Here is a 13306-nt window from a genome sequence, read left to right as displayed (position 1 = left end):
TTAGGTATTTTCTTGCCCAGATTAAAATTAAAATAAACCCTAATCTTAAAAAAAACACCCACCACCCCAAAAAAACTAACAAAAAATCCTAACTCTAATCCGCAAGATGACACTCACCAAAGATGATGGCGGCGCCCCATCTTCCTCCCGGTGGTTGTCTTTCTTCATCCCAGCAGCGGTCCATCTTCTTATCTTCATCCAGGCAGCAGCGATGGTCTTTATCTTCAGAGGGTTAACACAGAGGCCCTCTTCATGCGTTCCCCAGCCGCACACTGAATTTTGAATTCAAGGTACCCCTTTTATATAAGGGTACCTTGTATTCCTATTGGCTGATTTGTATTTTCAAATTCAAATCATCCCATAGGAAATGCTTTCATTTTATTGGCTGATTTGAATTTGAACATGCAAATCAGCCAATAGGAATGCAAGGGGTATCTTGCATTCAAAATTCTGTGTTCGGCTGGTGACCACATGAAGAGGACCTCCGTGTTCAAGATCTGAAGATGAATGAAGACCGCTGCCGCCACCAGGATGAAGATAAGACGATGGACCACTGCCGGGATGAAGATGGAGGGCCGCCACCATCATCTTTAGTGAGTATCATCTTGGGGTTTAGAGTTAGGTTGTTTTTTTTGGGGGGTTTGGGTGGGTTTTTTGGCAATGCCCAGCCAAAATAACATTTGTTTTTTTAGTTTTGGGCTGTGGTTAATGTTAGAGGGTGGTAGGTTTTTTTTGTTTTGTTTTTTCAGAAAAAGAGCTTGATCCCTTTAGGGCAATGCCCTACAAAAGGCCCTTTTAAGTGCTATTTGTAGTTCAGTTTTAGAATAGGTTTTTTTTTTTCATTTTGGGGTTTTAGAATAGGCATAATTATTTTTTTATTTTTGGTAATTTGTTATTTTTTGTCAATGTTAGTTTTTTTTTTTGTTTTTTTTTTGAGTGTTAGGTTTGTAACATATTTTTTTTTTGGTAATGGTAGGTTGTTTTTTTAACAATAATGGTAGGTTTTTGTTGTTGTTTTTTAAAGGTAAGTTTTTTTTTGTAAAGCTAGGGTTAGTCTATTTTGGATTAACTTGGGGGTGTTAGGTTGGGCGGTTTAGATGTTAGTGGGCTATTTTGCTTTGGAGGGCTGGTGGTTTAGGGGTTAATAGTGTAGTTGAGACTTTGCAATGTGGGGAGCTGGTGGTTTAGGGGTTGGGGTTCATTATGTAATTTTGTGTAGATGCGTAGTTTGTGGTGGGGTGTGTGACGTTAGGAGTTAATAGTGTCAGGATGTAGTTTGCTATGGCCGGGGGGTGGTGGTTTAGGGGTTCATTATGAAGTTTAGTGCAACTGTTTAATCCAGACAAACTCTTTACGCTACCTGAAATGCAATTGCGTTTGCACGATCACATTTACTTTTAACTTGTAATACGAGCGCACAATACCGCTCGACGCTACCCATAGTAAATATGGGGAGTGTAAATTAGTGCAAGTTTGCACAAACGAATTTGTGGTAATTTAAAAAATGTGCCACTTGTAATATGAATTTGAGCATAAAGAACTCCGCGATCTTGAGATCGCGTTTACGCTTCTCGCGCTAACGATAGCGCTCCACTTGTAAGCTGGCCCTTAATAATGTATAAATATATTGGTAAAATGAACAACAGATACTGTACCTACAGGTTTGAGTCATTTCATATACACAGCAACGTCTGACTCAAGAGGTGCAGTAAAATATGTATTATGTATAAATCATATGAGAACGTTTTTGTTGCATAACTGTAAATAAAATGGTAATAAAATATACTTTGTGTAAAATACAAACATCTGCTTGTCATGCTCACACTAAATTGTTGCAATGACTACGTTTTGTGCATAATATAAATTAAAATAAGTTTCAACTCATATTTAATGTAACTTTAAATGCATACATTTAACATCCATGAATATTTATTAATTTTTTTTTATTTTTTTTTTGCATATTAGGGTTTAGTTTTTCGTATCAAAGTGCAGAATTGTTCAAGCTGCTTATCTGCTGCAATAGAGGCCTGTAGGACTCTGGGATAAGCCTGAAGATTATACAGTAAGTATTGGGCCTGTTTCATCTGCTGGTTATATCTGTAGATACATGGTCAGCCTTCTACTTTACACCCATAGGGTATTATATCTCAGAATTAATAATGCAATTCTCTTAGAGTCTGGGCACCAAACAAGCTAATTATAGTATCACAATAACACATTTTACTCTATATTACATGCAGCGACACATCATTTAAAACAAATATATATATATATATATATATATATATATATATATATATATATATATATATATATATAAATATAAAACTTCAAAAAATGTTTATATTTGAGTTACCTTTAGTTGAAAAGGCTGGATTTCATTTAAACTCTGGTTCCTGAGCTTCTTTGTTAAAACCTTAAGCATTGTACAAATCCGAAGGATTAGGAAGAGGTTAAACTCACATTTACAAAACACACACACACTCACATACACACATTTCCAAATACAGGAGGGAGATCACAAAAATAAAAAAGAAAAGCATCCATAAAACTCTAGGTGCATTTAATATCTCAGGCACATAATAAGCTTGTAGGTTGTTAAAAATCCACAATAAAAAACAATATTGTCCCAGGCGGAAAAAAAAAAACTTTAAAAAAAAAAAAAGAAAGAAAAAGAATTGTTCCTGGTTTAGTTGCTTAAAATAGCCATAAAGCAGTGATCTTGCAGAATTTTAGAATGGTACGGATTACATTTGTTGTGCTTTATATAAGGGTGGCTTAAACAGTTGTTCAAACCCTTCCTTTTTTTCTGTTCATGGTAAGTGCTTAAAATGCCTATTGAGTATTATTGTCCAGCCATCCATACCTTGCTCCTCTGAACTCATCCACGCTGCCTTACACACACACATACATACACACATGCACACACCGTCCCTGTGTCTGTGGCTATGCATTCTAGCAATGTGAAACTTGTAGCAAACACAGCTCTCGCTTCAGCTCTCCTATTGGCTGGCAAAGAAAACTGTGTCAATTTCAGTAGGCTGGCCTTTTATTTAAAGGGAAACTGCTAGTAGGCGTTTCAGAAAGCTGTATGAGAGATACAGCAAGGCTTTCTTCCCTCTTCCTGTAAACATCTGTGGACAGTTTTTACAGGCTGCTATCTACAGGGAAAAGCTATTTCCCTTTATTTCACTTTATATTTAAAATCCTTATTTAGTGATGGGATAAATAAGGTTACTTTAAAGTACTCTAAATAAGAAATATATTATTTGTATTAATATAATTATCATGTACCTTTATTTAATAAAGGTTTAGAAAGTGATGCAATGAAATGGTCATAGATTACTTTATATATCATTATACTGCAGAAAAGTAACTGAAGAAGCAGATAAATATCAGAATAATGATACGCTTACATTCTAAAAGCTTTTTATTTTTTAATTCTCAGTTTTCATGTATGCTTTAGTATGAAGGTTTAGATTTCATCTGCAATAGCAAATGAGTATTATTTTAGAATATAGTCACATAGGGCCCAGGTCTCTAAAGCTCTCTTCTTTGGCAAGATCAGGTTGAGAGGGGCATAAGCCCCAGGCCCACTCTTTGGGGGGCTCCACACTGTCATTAGGGGTGAGGGTATGAGAAGGTGCAATGTACACCCTGTATTTCGTTTATGAAGAAGTGTTTATGAGGTATAACATAATAAATAGGGTTATTCTTTGTACACACTGGATATTGGGACAGTGGTGGGTTATATAGGCAGGAGGGCATAAAGGGGAAGGGAATAAGGGTTTGGGCTGAGGGGGCCCAACAAGTTATCTCTTTTTAGGGCCCCACAATAGCTAAGGGTGGCCCAGCGAGATTTTATAAGAAGTCTCATCAATGTGAGGTTTCTGATTTTTTATTTTTATCAGAAAGTAAAATTTTAGCTTGACAGCTGTTTATCCCACTATGCAGGGCTGTTAATGTTAAAAAGAAACTCATACATTACAAAATAATGTTAAATAAAATGGCCAATTTCTCTACATTTTTAAGAATTGAGCCCATGAGGGGTAGTTATCAAGCCGTCTACTTTACCTGCCTTCGCCGGCCCTATACGCCCGCCTAAGCTCGCCTACCATCGCCGCTGCGGACCTGAATACGTTCGCCTAAGTTATCAAAAAAGCTGTCAAAAAGCCGTGCACCAAGTACGGGGCGATGAGCAGCGGATTGTGATAGTTATCACTCATCCGATCTCGCTGCTCTTCGGCTTTTTGACAGCTTTATTGACAAGCTGTCACTAAGCACCCACACTAACTACACTGTTCTACCCCCTATACCGGCGCCCCCGGAGCCCCCCGCAACTAAATAAAGTTACTAACCCCTAAACCGCCGCTCCTAGACCCCGCCGCAACTCTTATAAATGTATTAACCCCTAAACCGCCGCTCCCGGACACCGCCGCCACCTACATTATACCTAGTAACCCCTATCCTGCCCCCCTACACCGCCGCCACCTATAATAAATTTATTAACCCCTATCCTGCAGATCCCGGACCTCGCCGCAACTAAATAAATAGTTTAACCCCTAAACCACCGCTCCCGGACCCCGCCGCAACCTATCTTAAACTTATTAACCCCTAATCTGCCCCCCCTACACCGTCGCCACCTATAATAAATTTATTAACCCCTATCCTGCGGATCCCGGACCTCGGCGCAACTAAATAGTTTAACCCCTAAACCGCCGCTCCCGGACCCCGCCCCAACCTATCTTAAACTTATTAACCCCTAATCTGCCCCCCCCTACACCGCCGCCACTGTAATAAAATTATTAACCCCTAAACCTAAGTCTAACACTAACCCTAACACCCCCCTAACTTAAATATTAATTAAATAAATCTAAATAATATTTGTCTTATTAACTAAGTTAATCCTATTTAAAACTAAATACTTTCTTTTAAAATAAACCCTAATATAGCTACAATATAAATAATAATTATATTGTAGCTATTTTAGGATTTATTTTTATTTTACAGGCAACTTTCAATTTATTTTAACTAGGTACAATAGTTATTAAATAATTATTAACAGCCAATCAGATTGAGCTGGCATTCTATTGGCTGATCGGAACAGCCAATAGAATGCGAGCTCAATCTGATTGGCTGATTGGATCAGCCAATCGGATTGAACTTCAATCTGATTGGCTGATTCAATCAGCCAATCAGATTTTTCCTACCTTAATTCCGATTGGCTGATAGAATCCTATCAGCCAATCGGAATTGAAGGGACGCCATCTTGGATGACGTCCCTTAAAGGAACCTTCAGTCGTCGGCCGTCGGGGAAGAAGGATGTTCCGCGTCGGCGGGATGAAGATGGATCCGGAAGAAAGAAGATTGAAGACGCCGCTTGGAAGATGACATCGCCCGGATGGAAGACTTCTTCAGCGCCGCCTGGATGATGACTTCATCGGATGGAAGACTTCTTCAGCGCCCCTTGGATGATCACTTCTGCCGCTCCGGATCTCCTCTTCGGTTCCATCGGTGGTCGGCTGGCTGAAGACGACTCAAGGTAGGAGGATCTTCAGGGGGCTAGTGTTAGGTTTATTTAAGGGGGGTTTGGGTTAGATTAGGGGTATGTGGGTGGTGGGTTTTAATGTTGGGGGGTTGTATTTTTCTTTTACAGGCAAAAGAGCAGAATTCTTTGGGGCATGCCCCGCAAAAGGCCCTTTTAAGGGCTGGTAAGGTAAAAGAGCTTTGAACTTTTTTAATTTAGAATAGGGTAGGGCATTTTTTTTATTTTGGGGGGCTTTGTTATTTTATTAGGGGGCTTAGATTAGGTGTAAGTAGCTTAAAATTGTTGTAATATTTTTTAAATGTTTGCAACTTATTTTTTTTATTTTTTGTAACTTAGCTTTTTTTATTTTTTCTACTTTAGTTAGTTTATTTAATTGTATTTAATTGTAGTTATTTGTAGGTAATTTATTTAATTAATTTAATGATAGTGTAGTGTTAGGTTTAATTGTAACTTAGGTTAGGATTTATTTTACAGGTAATTTTGTATTTCTTTTAGCTAGGTAGTTATTAAATAGTTAATAACTATTAAATAACTATTCTAACTAGCTAAAATAAATACAAAGTTACCTGTATAATAAATATAAATCCTAAAATAGCTACTATGTAATTATTAATTATATTGTAGCTATCTTAGGGTTTATTTTACAATTTGTAAGTATTTAGTTTTAAATAGAAATAATTTATTAAAGTATAGTGTAGTGTTAGGTGTAATTGTAACTTAGGTTAGTTTTTATTTTACAGGTTAATTTCTCTTTATTTTAACTAGGTAGCTATTAAATAGTTAATAACTATTTAATAGCTATTGTACCTAGTTAAAATAAATTGAAAGTTGCCTGTAAAATAAAAATAAATCCTAAAATAGCTACAATATAATTATCATTTATATTGTAGCTATATTAGGGTTTATTTTAAAGGTAAGTATTTAGTTTTAAATAGGATTAACTTAGTTAATAAGAGAAATATTATTTAGATTTATTTAATTAATATTTAAGTTAGGGGGGTGTTAGGGTTAGTGTTAGACTTAGGTTTAGGGGTTAATAATTTTATTAGAGTTGCGGCGGTGTAGGGGGGGCAGGATAGGGGTTAATAACTTTATTACAGTGGTGGCGGTGTGGGGGGGGCAGGATAGGGGTTAATACATTTATTATAGGTGGCGACGGTGTAGGGGGGGCAGATTAGGGGTTAATAAGTTTAAGATAGGTTGCGGCGGGGTCCGGGAGCGGCAGTTTAGGGGTTAAACTATTTATTTAGTTGCGGCGAGGTCCGGGATCCGCAGGATAGGGGTTAATAAATTTATTATAGTGGCGGCGGTGTAGGGGGGGCAGGATAGGGGTTAATAGGTATAATGTAGGTGGCGGCGAGGTCCGGGAGCGGCGGTTTAGGGGTTAATACATATATTATAGTTGCGGCGGGGACCAGGAGCGGCGGTTTAGGGGTTAACATATTTATTATAGTGGCGGCGGGGTCCGGGAGCGGCGGTTTAGGGGTTAATCAGTTTATTATAGTTGCAGCGGGGTCCAGGAGCGGCGGTTTAGGGGTTAATCAGTTTATTATAGTTGCAGCGGGGTCCAGGAGCGGCGGTTTAGGGGGTAATAACTTTATTTAGTTGCGGCGGTGTAGGGGGGGGACAGATTAGGGGTGTTTAGACTCGGGGTACATGTTAGGGTGTTAGGTGTAGACAGCTCCCATAGAAATCAATGGATATCTGGCAGCAGCGAACATGAACTTTCGCTATGGTCAGACTCACATTGATTCCTATGGGATCCGCCGCCTCCAGGGCGGCAGTTTGAAAACCAGGTACGCTGGGTCGGAAAAGTGCCGAGCGTACCTGCTAGATTTTTGATAACTAGCAAAAGTAGTCAGATTGTGTCGCACTTGTGTGCGGAACATCTGGAGTGACGTAAGAATCGATCTGTGTCGGACTGAGTCCGGCGGATTGAAGCTTACGTCACAAAATTCTACTTTTGCCGGTATCTAGGGCTTGATAACTAAGGCGAATCAGCCTCGCCACAAATATGCTGCGGAATTCCAGCGTATTTGAGGTTGACGGCTTGATAACTACCCCTCCATATATTAAACCTTCGACTGGCAACAGAAGTTTGGGATGGGTTTTTTTGTGCGCATCCTACTGTATTACAAAAAATCAAGATTCTATTCAGGACAAAAGCTTAGCAATATTTTTTAGACAAAATTCTCAAATAAAATGTCTTGCTTTGTTATTAAATTCTATGATGAGCTATTCAACTGGAATAGAATCTACCCTATAGTCATTTCTCTATCCATTTTTGACCTTTCACTGTAAGGCATATAAGGGAAGTTAGTGAAATTAAACGGTCATTATAGTGCAAACATTACATGCTACATATATTAAATAGAGAATGTAATGTTACCATTAGTTTCATTGAGCCGTAAGAAATGGAGCCGTAAGCTACTGAAGTGGCCAGGTCTCCATTTAAATATTTTGCTCATTGCGTGCAGTTGCTCTTTTCGTGTGCTGTAAGTTAACATTGTGTTAATGCTTCCATCCGACATCAGATTTCTGGAAAATCAATTAGTTGTTATGGTAACCGAACCTTACGCTATAGAATTTACGTTTAACGTCTACGCTCCTTACCTGTGATCTCCTCTATAGAGAAACAGAAACAAAGATACACTTATTTATAATACATACAGTATCTCACAAAAGTGAGTACACCCCTCACATTTTTGTAAATATTTTACTTTATCTTTTCATGTGACAACACTGAGGAAATTACACTTTACTACAATGTAAAGTAGTGAGTGTACAGCCTGTATAACAGTGTACATTTTCTGTCCCCTCAAAATAACTCAACACACAGCCATTAATGTCTAAACCGTTGACAACAAATTGGGCCCAAAGTGTCAATATTTTGTGTGGCCACCATTATTTTCCAGCACTGCCTTAACTCTTGGGCATGGAGTTCACCAGGGCTTCACAGGTTGCCACTGGAGTCCTCTTCCACTCCCCCATGACAACATCACACAGCTGGAGGATGTTAGAGACCTTGCGCTCCCCCACCTTCCATTTGAGGATGCCCCACAGATGCTCAATAGGGTTTAGGTCTGGAGACATGCTTGGCCAGTCCATCACCTTTACCCTCAGCTTCTTTAGCAAGGCAGTGGTTGTCTTGGCGCTGTGTTTGGGGTTGTTATCATGTTGGAATACTGCCCTGAGGCCCAGTCTCTGAAGGGAGGGGATCATGCTTTACTTCAGTATGTCACAGTACATGTTAGCATTCATGGTTCCCTCAATGAACTGTAGCTCCCCAGTGCCGGCAGCACTCATGCAAGCCAAGACCATGACACTCCCACCACCATGTTTGACTTTAGGTAAGACACACTTGACTTTGTACTCCTTACCTGGTTGCTGCCACAAACGCTTGACACCATCTGGACCATATAAATGTATCTTGGTCTCATAGGACCACAGGACATGGTTCCAGTAATCCATGTGCTTAGTCTGCTTGTCTTCTGCAAACTTGTGCATCATCTTTAGAAGAGGCTTCCTTCTGGGACGACAGCCATGCAGACCAATTTGATGCAGTGTGCGGCGTATGGTCTGAGCACTTACAAGCTGACCCCCACCCCTTCAACCTCTGCAGCAATGTTGGCAGAACTCATACGTCTATTTCAAAAAGTCAACCTCTGGATATGACGCTGAGCACGTGCACTCAACTTCTTTGGTCGACCATGGCGAGGCCTGTTCTGAGTGGAACCTGTCCTGTGAAACTGCTGTATGGTCTTGCCCACCATGCTGCAGCTCAGTTTCAGGGTCTTGGAAATCTTTTTATAGCCTAGGCCATCTTTATAGAGCAACAATTTATTTTTTTCAGATCCTCAGAGAGTTCTTTGCCATGAGGTGCCATGTTGAACTTCCAGTGACCAGTATGAGAGAGTGTGAGAGCGATAACACCAAATTTAACACACCTGCTCCCCATTCACACCTGAGACCTTGTAACACTAACGAGTCACATGACACCGGGGAAGGCAAATGGCTAATTGGGCCCAATTTTGACATTTCCACTTAGGGGTGTACTCACTTTTGTTGCCAACTGTTTAGACATTAATGGCTGTGTGTTGAGTTATTTTGAGGGGACAGCAAACTTACACTGTTATACAGGCTGTACACTCACTACTTTACATTGTAGCAAAGTGTCATTTCTTCAGTGTTGTCACATGAAAAGATATAATAAAATATTTACAAAAAAGTAAGGGGTATACTCACTTTTGTGAGATACTGTATTTTTTAACTATAAGCAAATACTATTTTTTAATTGTAATTATATGTCCACTTTATTAATTATATGAAATATGTATTGCTGTCCTAGGCATAGGTCTAGTTTGAATTCTGTAGATATGTGCTTGCATATATTTTTATATGTAAATACATACTGATATTTACATAAGAACATAAGTGCAACTATTCCTATACATGGGACAACAATAAATATTACATATTACAATTTTTTTCTACATTAAAACACTTGCATTATTTAAAGTTTTAAAATCTCAATGGAAAATTGGTCTTAAAAAGCTAAATTTTCTTCTTTTACACCTAGTTGAGCTGGGTGTAATTTTTCTGTGTATCGACAGACTCAGACAGTGTACTAATGGTTTGCGCTTTCATTGGAAACCTGTGGCCCCTTCTGATATGCAGCATCGCCCGTAAAAGCCAGCGACGCCAGATTTTGCGCGGGTTTGGTATCACATATACGGTGTAGCATACAAGTTACGCGCGTATATTTCTGCCTTCAGCCGTATTTTTTTACCCATAGACTGACATACAAAACATGCGCAGTTTGGTATCCAATATACAGCGTAAGGACTTACGCGCACAGAATTCAGAAAATCTACTCCATTCTCATCTCGCCACAAATTGCAGGCGCAGCAACCCTTGCACTGACTAAAAAACCAACGTAACTCTCTGAAGGCCTAACAAATGCATGCTCAACAACATACATATCAGCAGCTTGGATCTCAAACAGTTAAACCTCTTCCAATCATTTATTATTCCTGCCCCTGCAAGTGTGTCAATTGTGTCAAACCAATCACAAACAGCACAACCTCTCAACAGGAAGTCTAAAAAAACCCGCCAATGCACATCCTCATTAGCCACCATTTTTCCCCTGCTTTCCATAGAGAGGCAGCATCATGGGGCACAAGGGGTGCATCATGGGACACAAGGGGTCCATCATGGGACACAAGGGGTGCATCATGGGACACAAGGGGTGCATCATGGGGCACAAGGGGTGCTGGAAGCCCTACAAGCCCCTGTTGTTCTGTCTATACATGCTGATTCTATAGTTGCTGCTGAGGTCCCTGGTCATGGTGCTGCCCCTGCTGCTGCCCCTGCTGCAGCTGGTCATCAAATTACATACTGCGTATTTCCACTGCATGTAAGTGAAACTACTACATCCCACCCCCTTCCCTTAACCACCCTAATTACTGAAAATATCTCATTAGTTTAATTCATGTTTAGGTCACTATGATTTATTGACTATCATTAAGAAGAATCAAAATGGATGTTTATACCTTATGTTCACACCTTCTGTAAATACATTATTATTTAGATATATATACCCATGTGCAGGGATAGGCAAGGTGTCCATCACTAAAGGTCTTTACTTTAGAAAATGTCCACCACAGCCTTGCCTTGTGCCTATCCCTGCCCATGTGTCAATTTCTATTGGATGTGAGAAACCTTGATTTACTTCTTATAAGTGAATATTACTATATGTACCCTTCATACACAACTATGTGATGTGGTTTATAGAACATGAATATGTCATAAACATGATAATATTACCTTTTTGGGCCCATTTCCACACAGGCCTTATTATATGTTTAAACAATATTAGTGTACTAAAACACCCCTCACATGGATGTGGATGACAATTATATGGTAAATAACAGAGGACAAGCTTTATGGTGAACTATAAGAATATTTATTTCTTTTTAGGCTTCTTGGATGAGGGGGCTGAGGTGACTGGAGTGGATTTCCTTGTTCTCCTGGTTTGGGAAGATTCAGATGATTCTGCTGGCGTGCTGGCCACAGATGATAGGCTGTAGGCAGTGTCCTGCTGGTGTGTAAAGTGCTCATCCAACACACCCAAGAGTTGGTTTTGTTCCCGCCATCTATTGTCCATCTGCATCTGCATATCAGACAGAATTCGCATCATCTGCGACTGGTTTTGAACAATTCCATTTAATGATGCTGCCATGTCCATCTGCAGCTCTATGCTACGCTTAAGTAACCTCTCTTGGCTCCTGTGTAACCTCTCTTGGCTCCTTTGAAACCTCTCTTGGCTCCTTTGAAACCTCTCTTGGCCTCTTGGTCTGCTCTTGCAGCTTGTTATGAGCCTTGTCTGCAGTGCAATGTATTCCTCACCCAGGGGAGAATACAATGCATCCACAGGCTCTTGAGCAGCAGGGCTTCTAGGTGCTTGAGGTGCATGTTAAGCTGCATCTGCTGGTGCTTGAGGAACTACTTCAGCTGCATCTGCTGGTGCTCGAGGAACTACTTCAGCTGCATCTGCTGGTGCTTGAGTAACAACTTCAGCTACATCTGCTGGTGCTTGAGTAACAACTTCATCTGCATGTGCTTGAGGAACAACTTCAGCTGCATCTGCATGTGCTTGTGGAACATCTTCATCTGCTGGTGCTTGTGGAACATCTTCATCTGCTGGTGCTTGTGGGACATCTTCAGCTATATGCTCATCTGCAGATGGTGAAGCTCTCCCAAGGGAAGAGGACGGTGGAGCTCTCCCAAGGGAAGAGGATGGTGGAGCTCTCCCAAGGGAAGAGGATGGTGGAGCTCTCCCAAGGGAAGAGGATGGTGGAGCTCTCCCAAGGGAAGAGGATGGTCGAGCTCTCCCAAGGGAAGAGGATGGCCAAGGGAAGAGGATGGTGGAGCTCTCAGGGTGGATTGGTAGTCCCATTGTGACCACTCGGCCTGTCCAGTTTGCACTTCTTGGGACATACCCTGTGTGTAATAGTCATGACTGCCCTGATATTGTGTGGGGGGGTAAAGACATGGACCCTTTGTGACTGACTTGGCTCCCCCTCAAAGCCAAAAGAAGAGTATTCCTCTGGCCAGGAATCTTGCCAGGGCTCATATGGCAATGGTGGTGGCATCACTTCCGGGTCCTCAACAGAAGCCATCCAAACTTGCTCATGCCTGGGAGCATAATGTTTACGTGGTTGCCTGTAGACTGGTGGCTGCATGCCTGTGACTGGTGGTGGTGGTGCAGGTGGCGGCATGCCTGTTTGCAGCCTGGTGACAGGAGGTTCTGTGGAGGAGTCAAATGATGAGAGGGATTAGTACAGTCATATATATGTCCATGTGGGCATACAATGTACATTGATACATGCTAGGGCCTATACTCATTCTCATGTCAAACTCTATAACATGCATGTGCACAATGTGATTTGTGATATGAGGGATTTTAATCTGCACAGTATACAGGTATGTGTTTCATACAATAGTTATGTGTACATGTCAATGATGGAGAAAATGTGTTCTTTAAGTGACACTATGGTCACACAATTTACTTTAGCCTGATGTAGGCACAGAACCTGCTTTCTGAGCTAAAAGTATTGTGATGGCTATAGTGTCCATTTACTGAAAACTCTACATGTGGCTTCTGGCCTGTGTTACTCTGAGACATGTTAGTATTGCACTATTCCACCTCATATCATGAATTGCATTGTGTTAAGTAGCATTAATGTCAAATATAAT

At 40.4% G+C, this 13306-nt stretch overlaps 1 protein-coding gene across 1 annotated transcript in view; it reads right to left on the bottom strand.

Moving 5' to 3' along the window:
* LOC128658154 (uncharacterized) overlaps positions 1-2939 on the bottom strand; it is a 258955-nt gene extending 256016 nt beyond the window's left edge. Inside the window, exon 1 of the mRNA XM_053712657.1 lies at positions 2357-2939. Within this exon, the coding sequence (XP_053568632.1) occupies positions 2357-2425 (69 nt within the window). The 5' untranslated portion in view covers positions 2426-2939. The remainder of the gene's footprint in view (positions 1-2356) is intronic.
* Positions 2940-13306: the final 10367 nt, after the last annotated feature.

The sequence above is a fragment of the Bombina bombina genome, chromosome 4 (genome assembly GCF_027579735.1).
Source record: "Bombina bombina isolate aBomBom1 chromosome 4, aBomBom1.pri, whole genome shotgun sequence".
In the NCBI taxonomy this organism is placed as follows: domain Eukaryota; kingdom Metazoa; phylum Chordata; class Amphibia; order Anura; family Bombinatoridae; genus Bombina; species Bombina bombina.
This window is presented reverse-complemented; position numbering and strand designations above follow the sequence as displayed.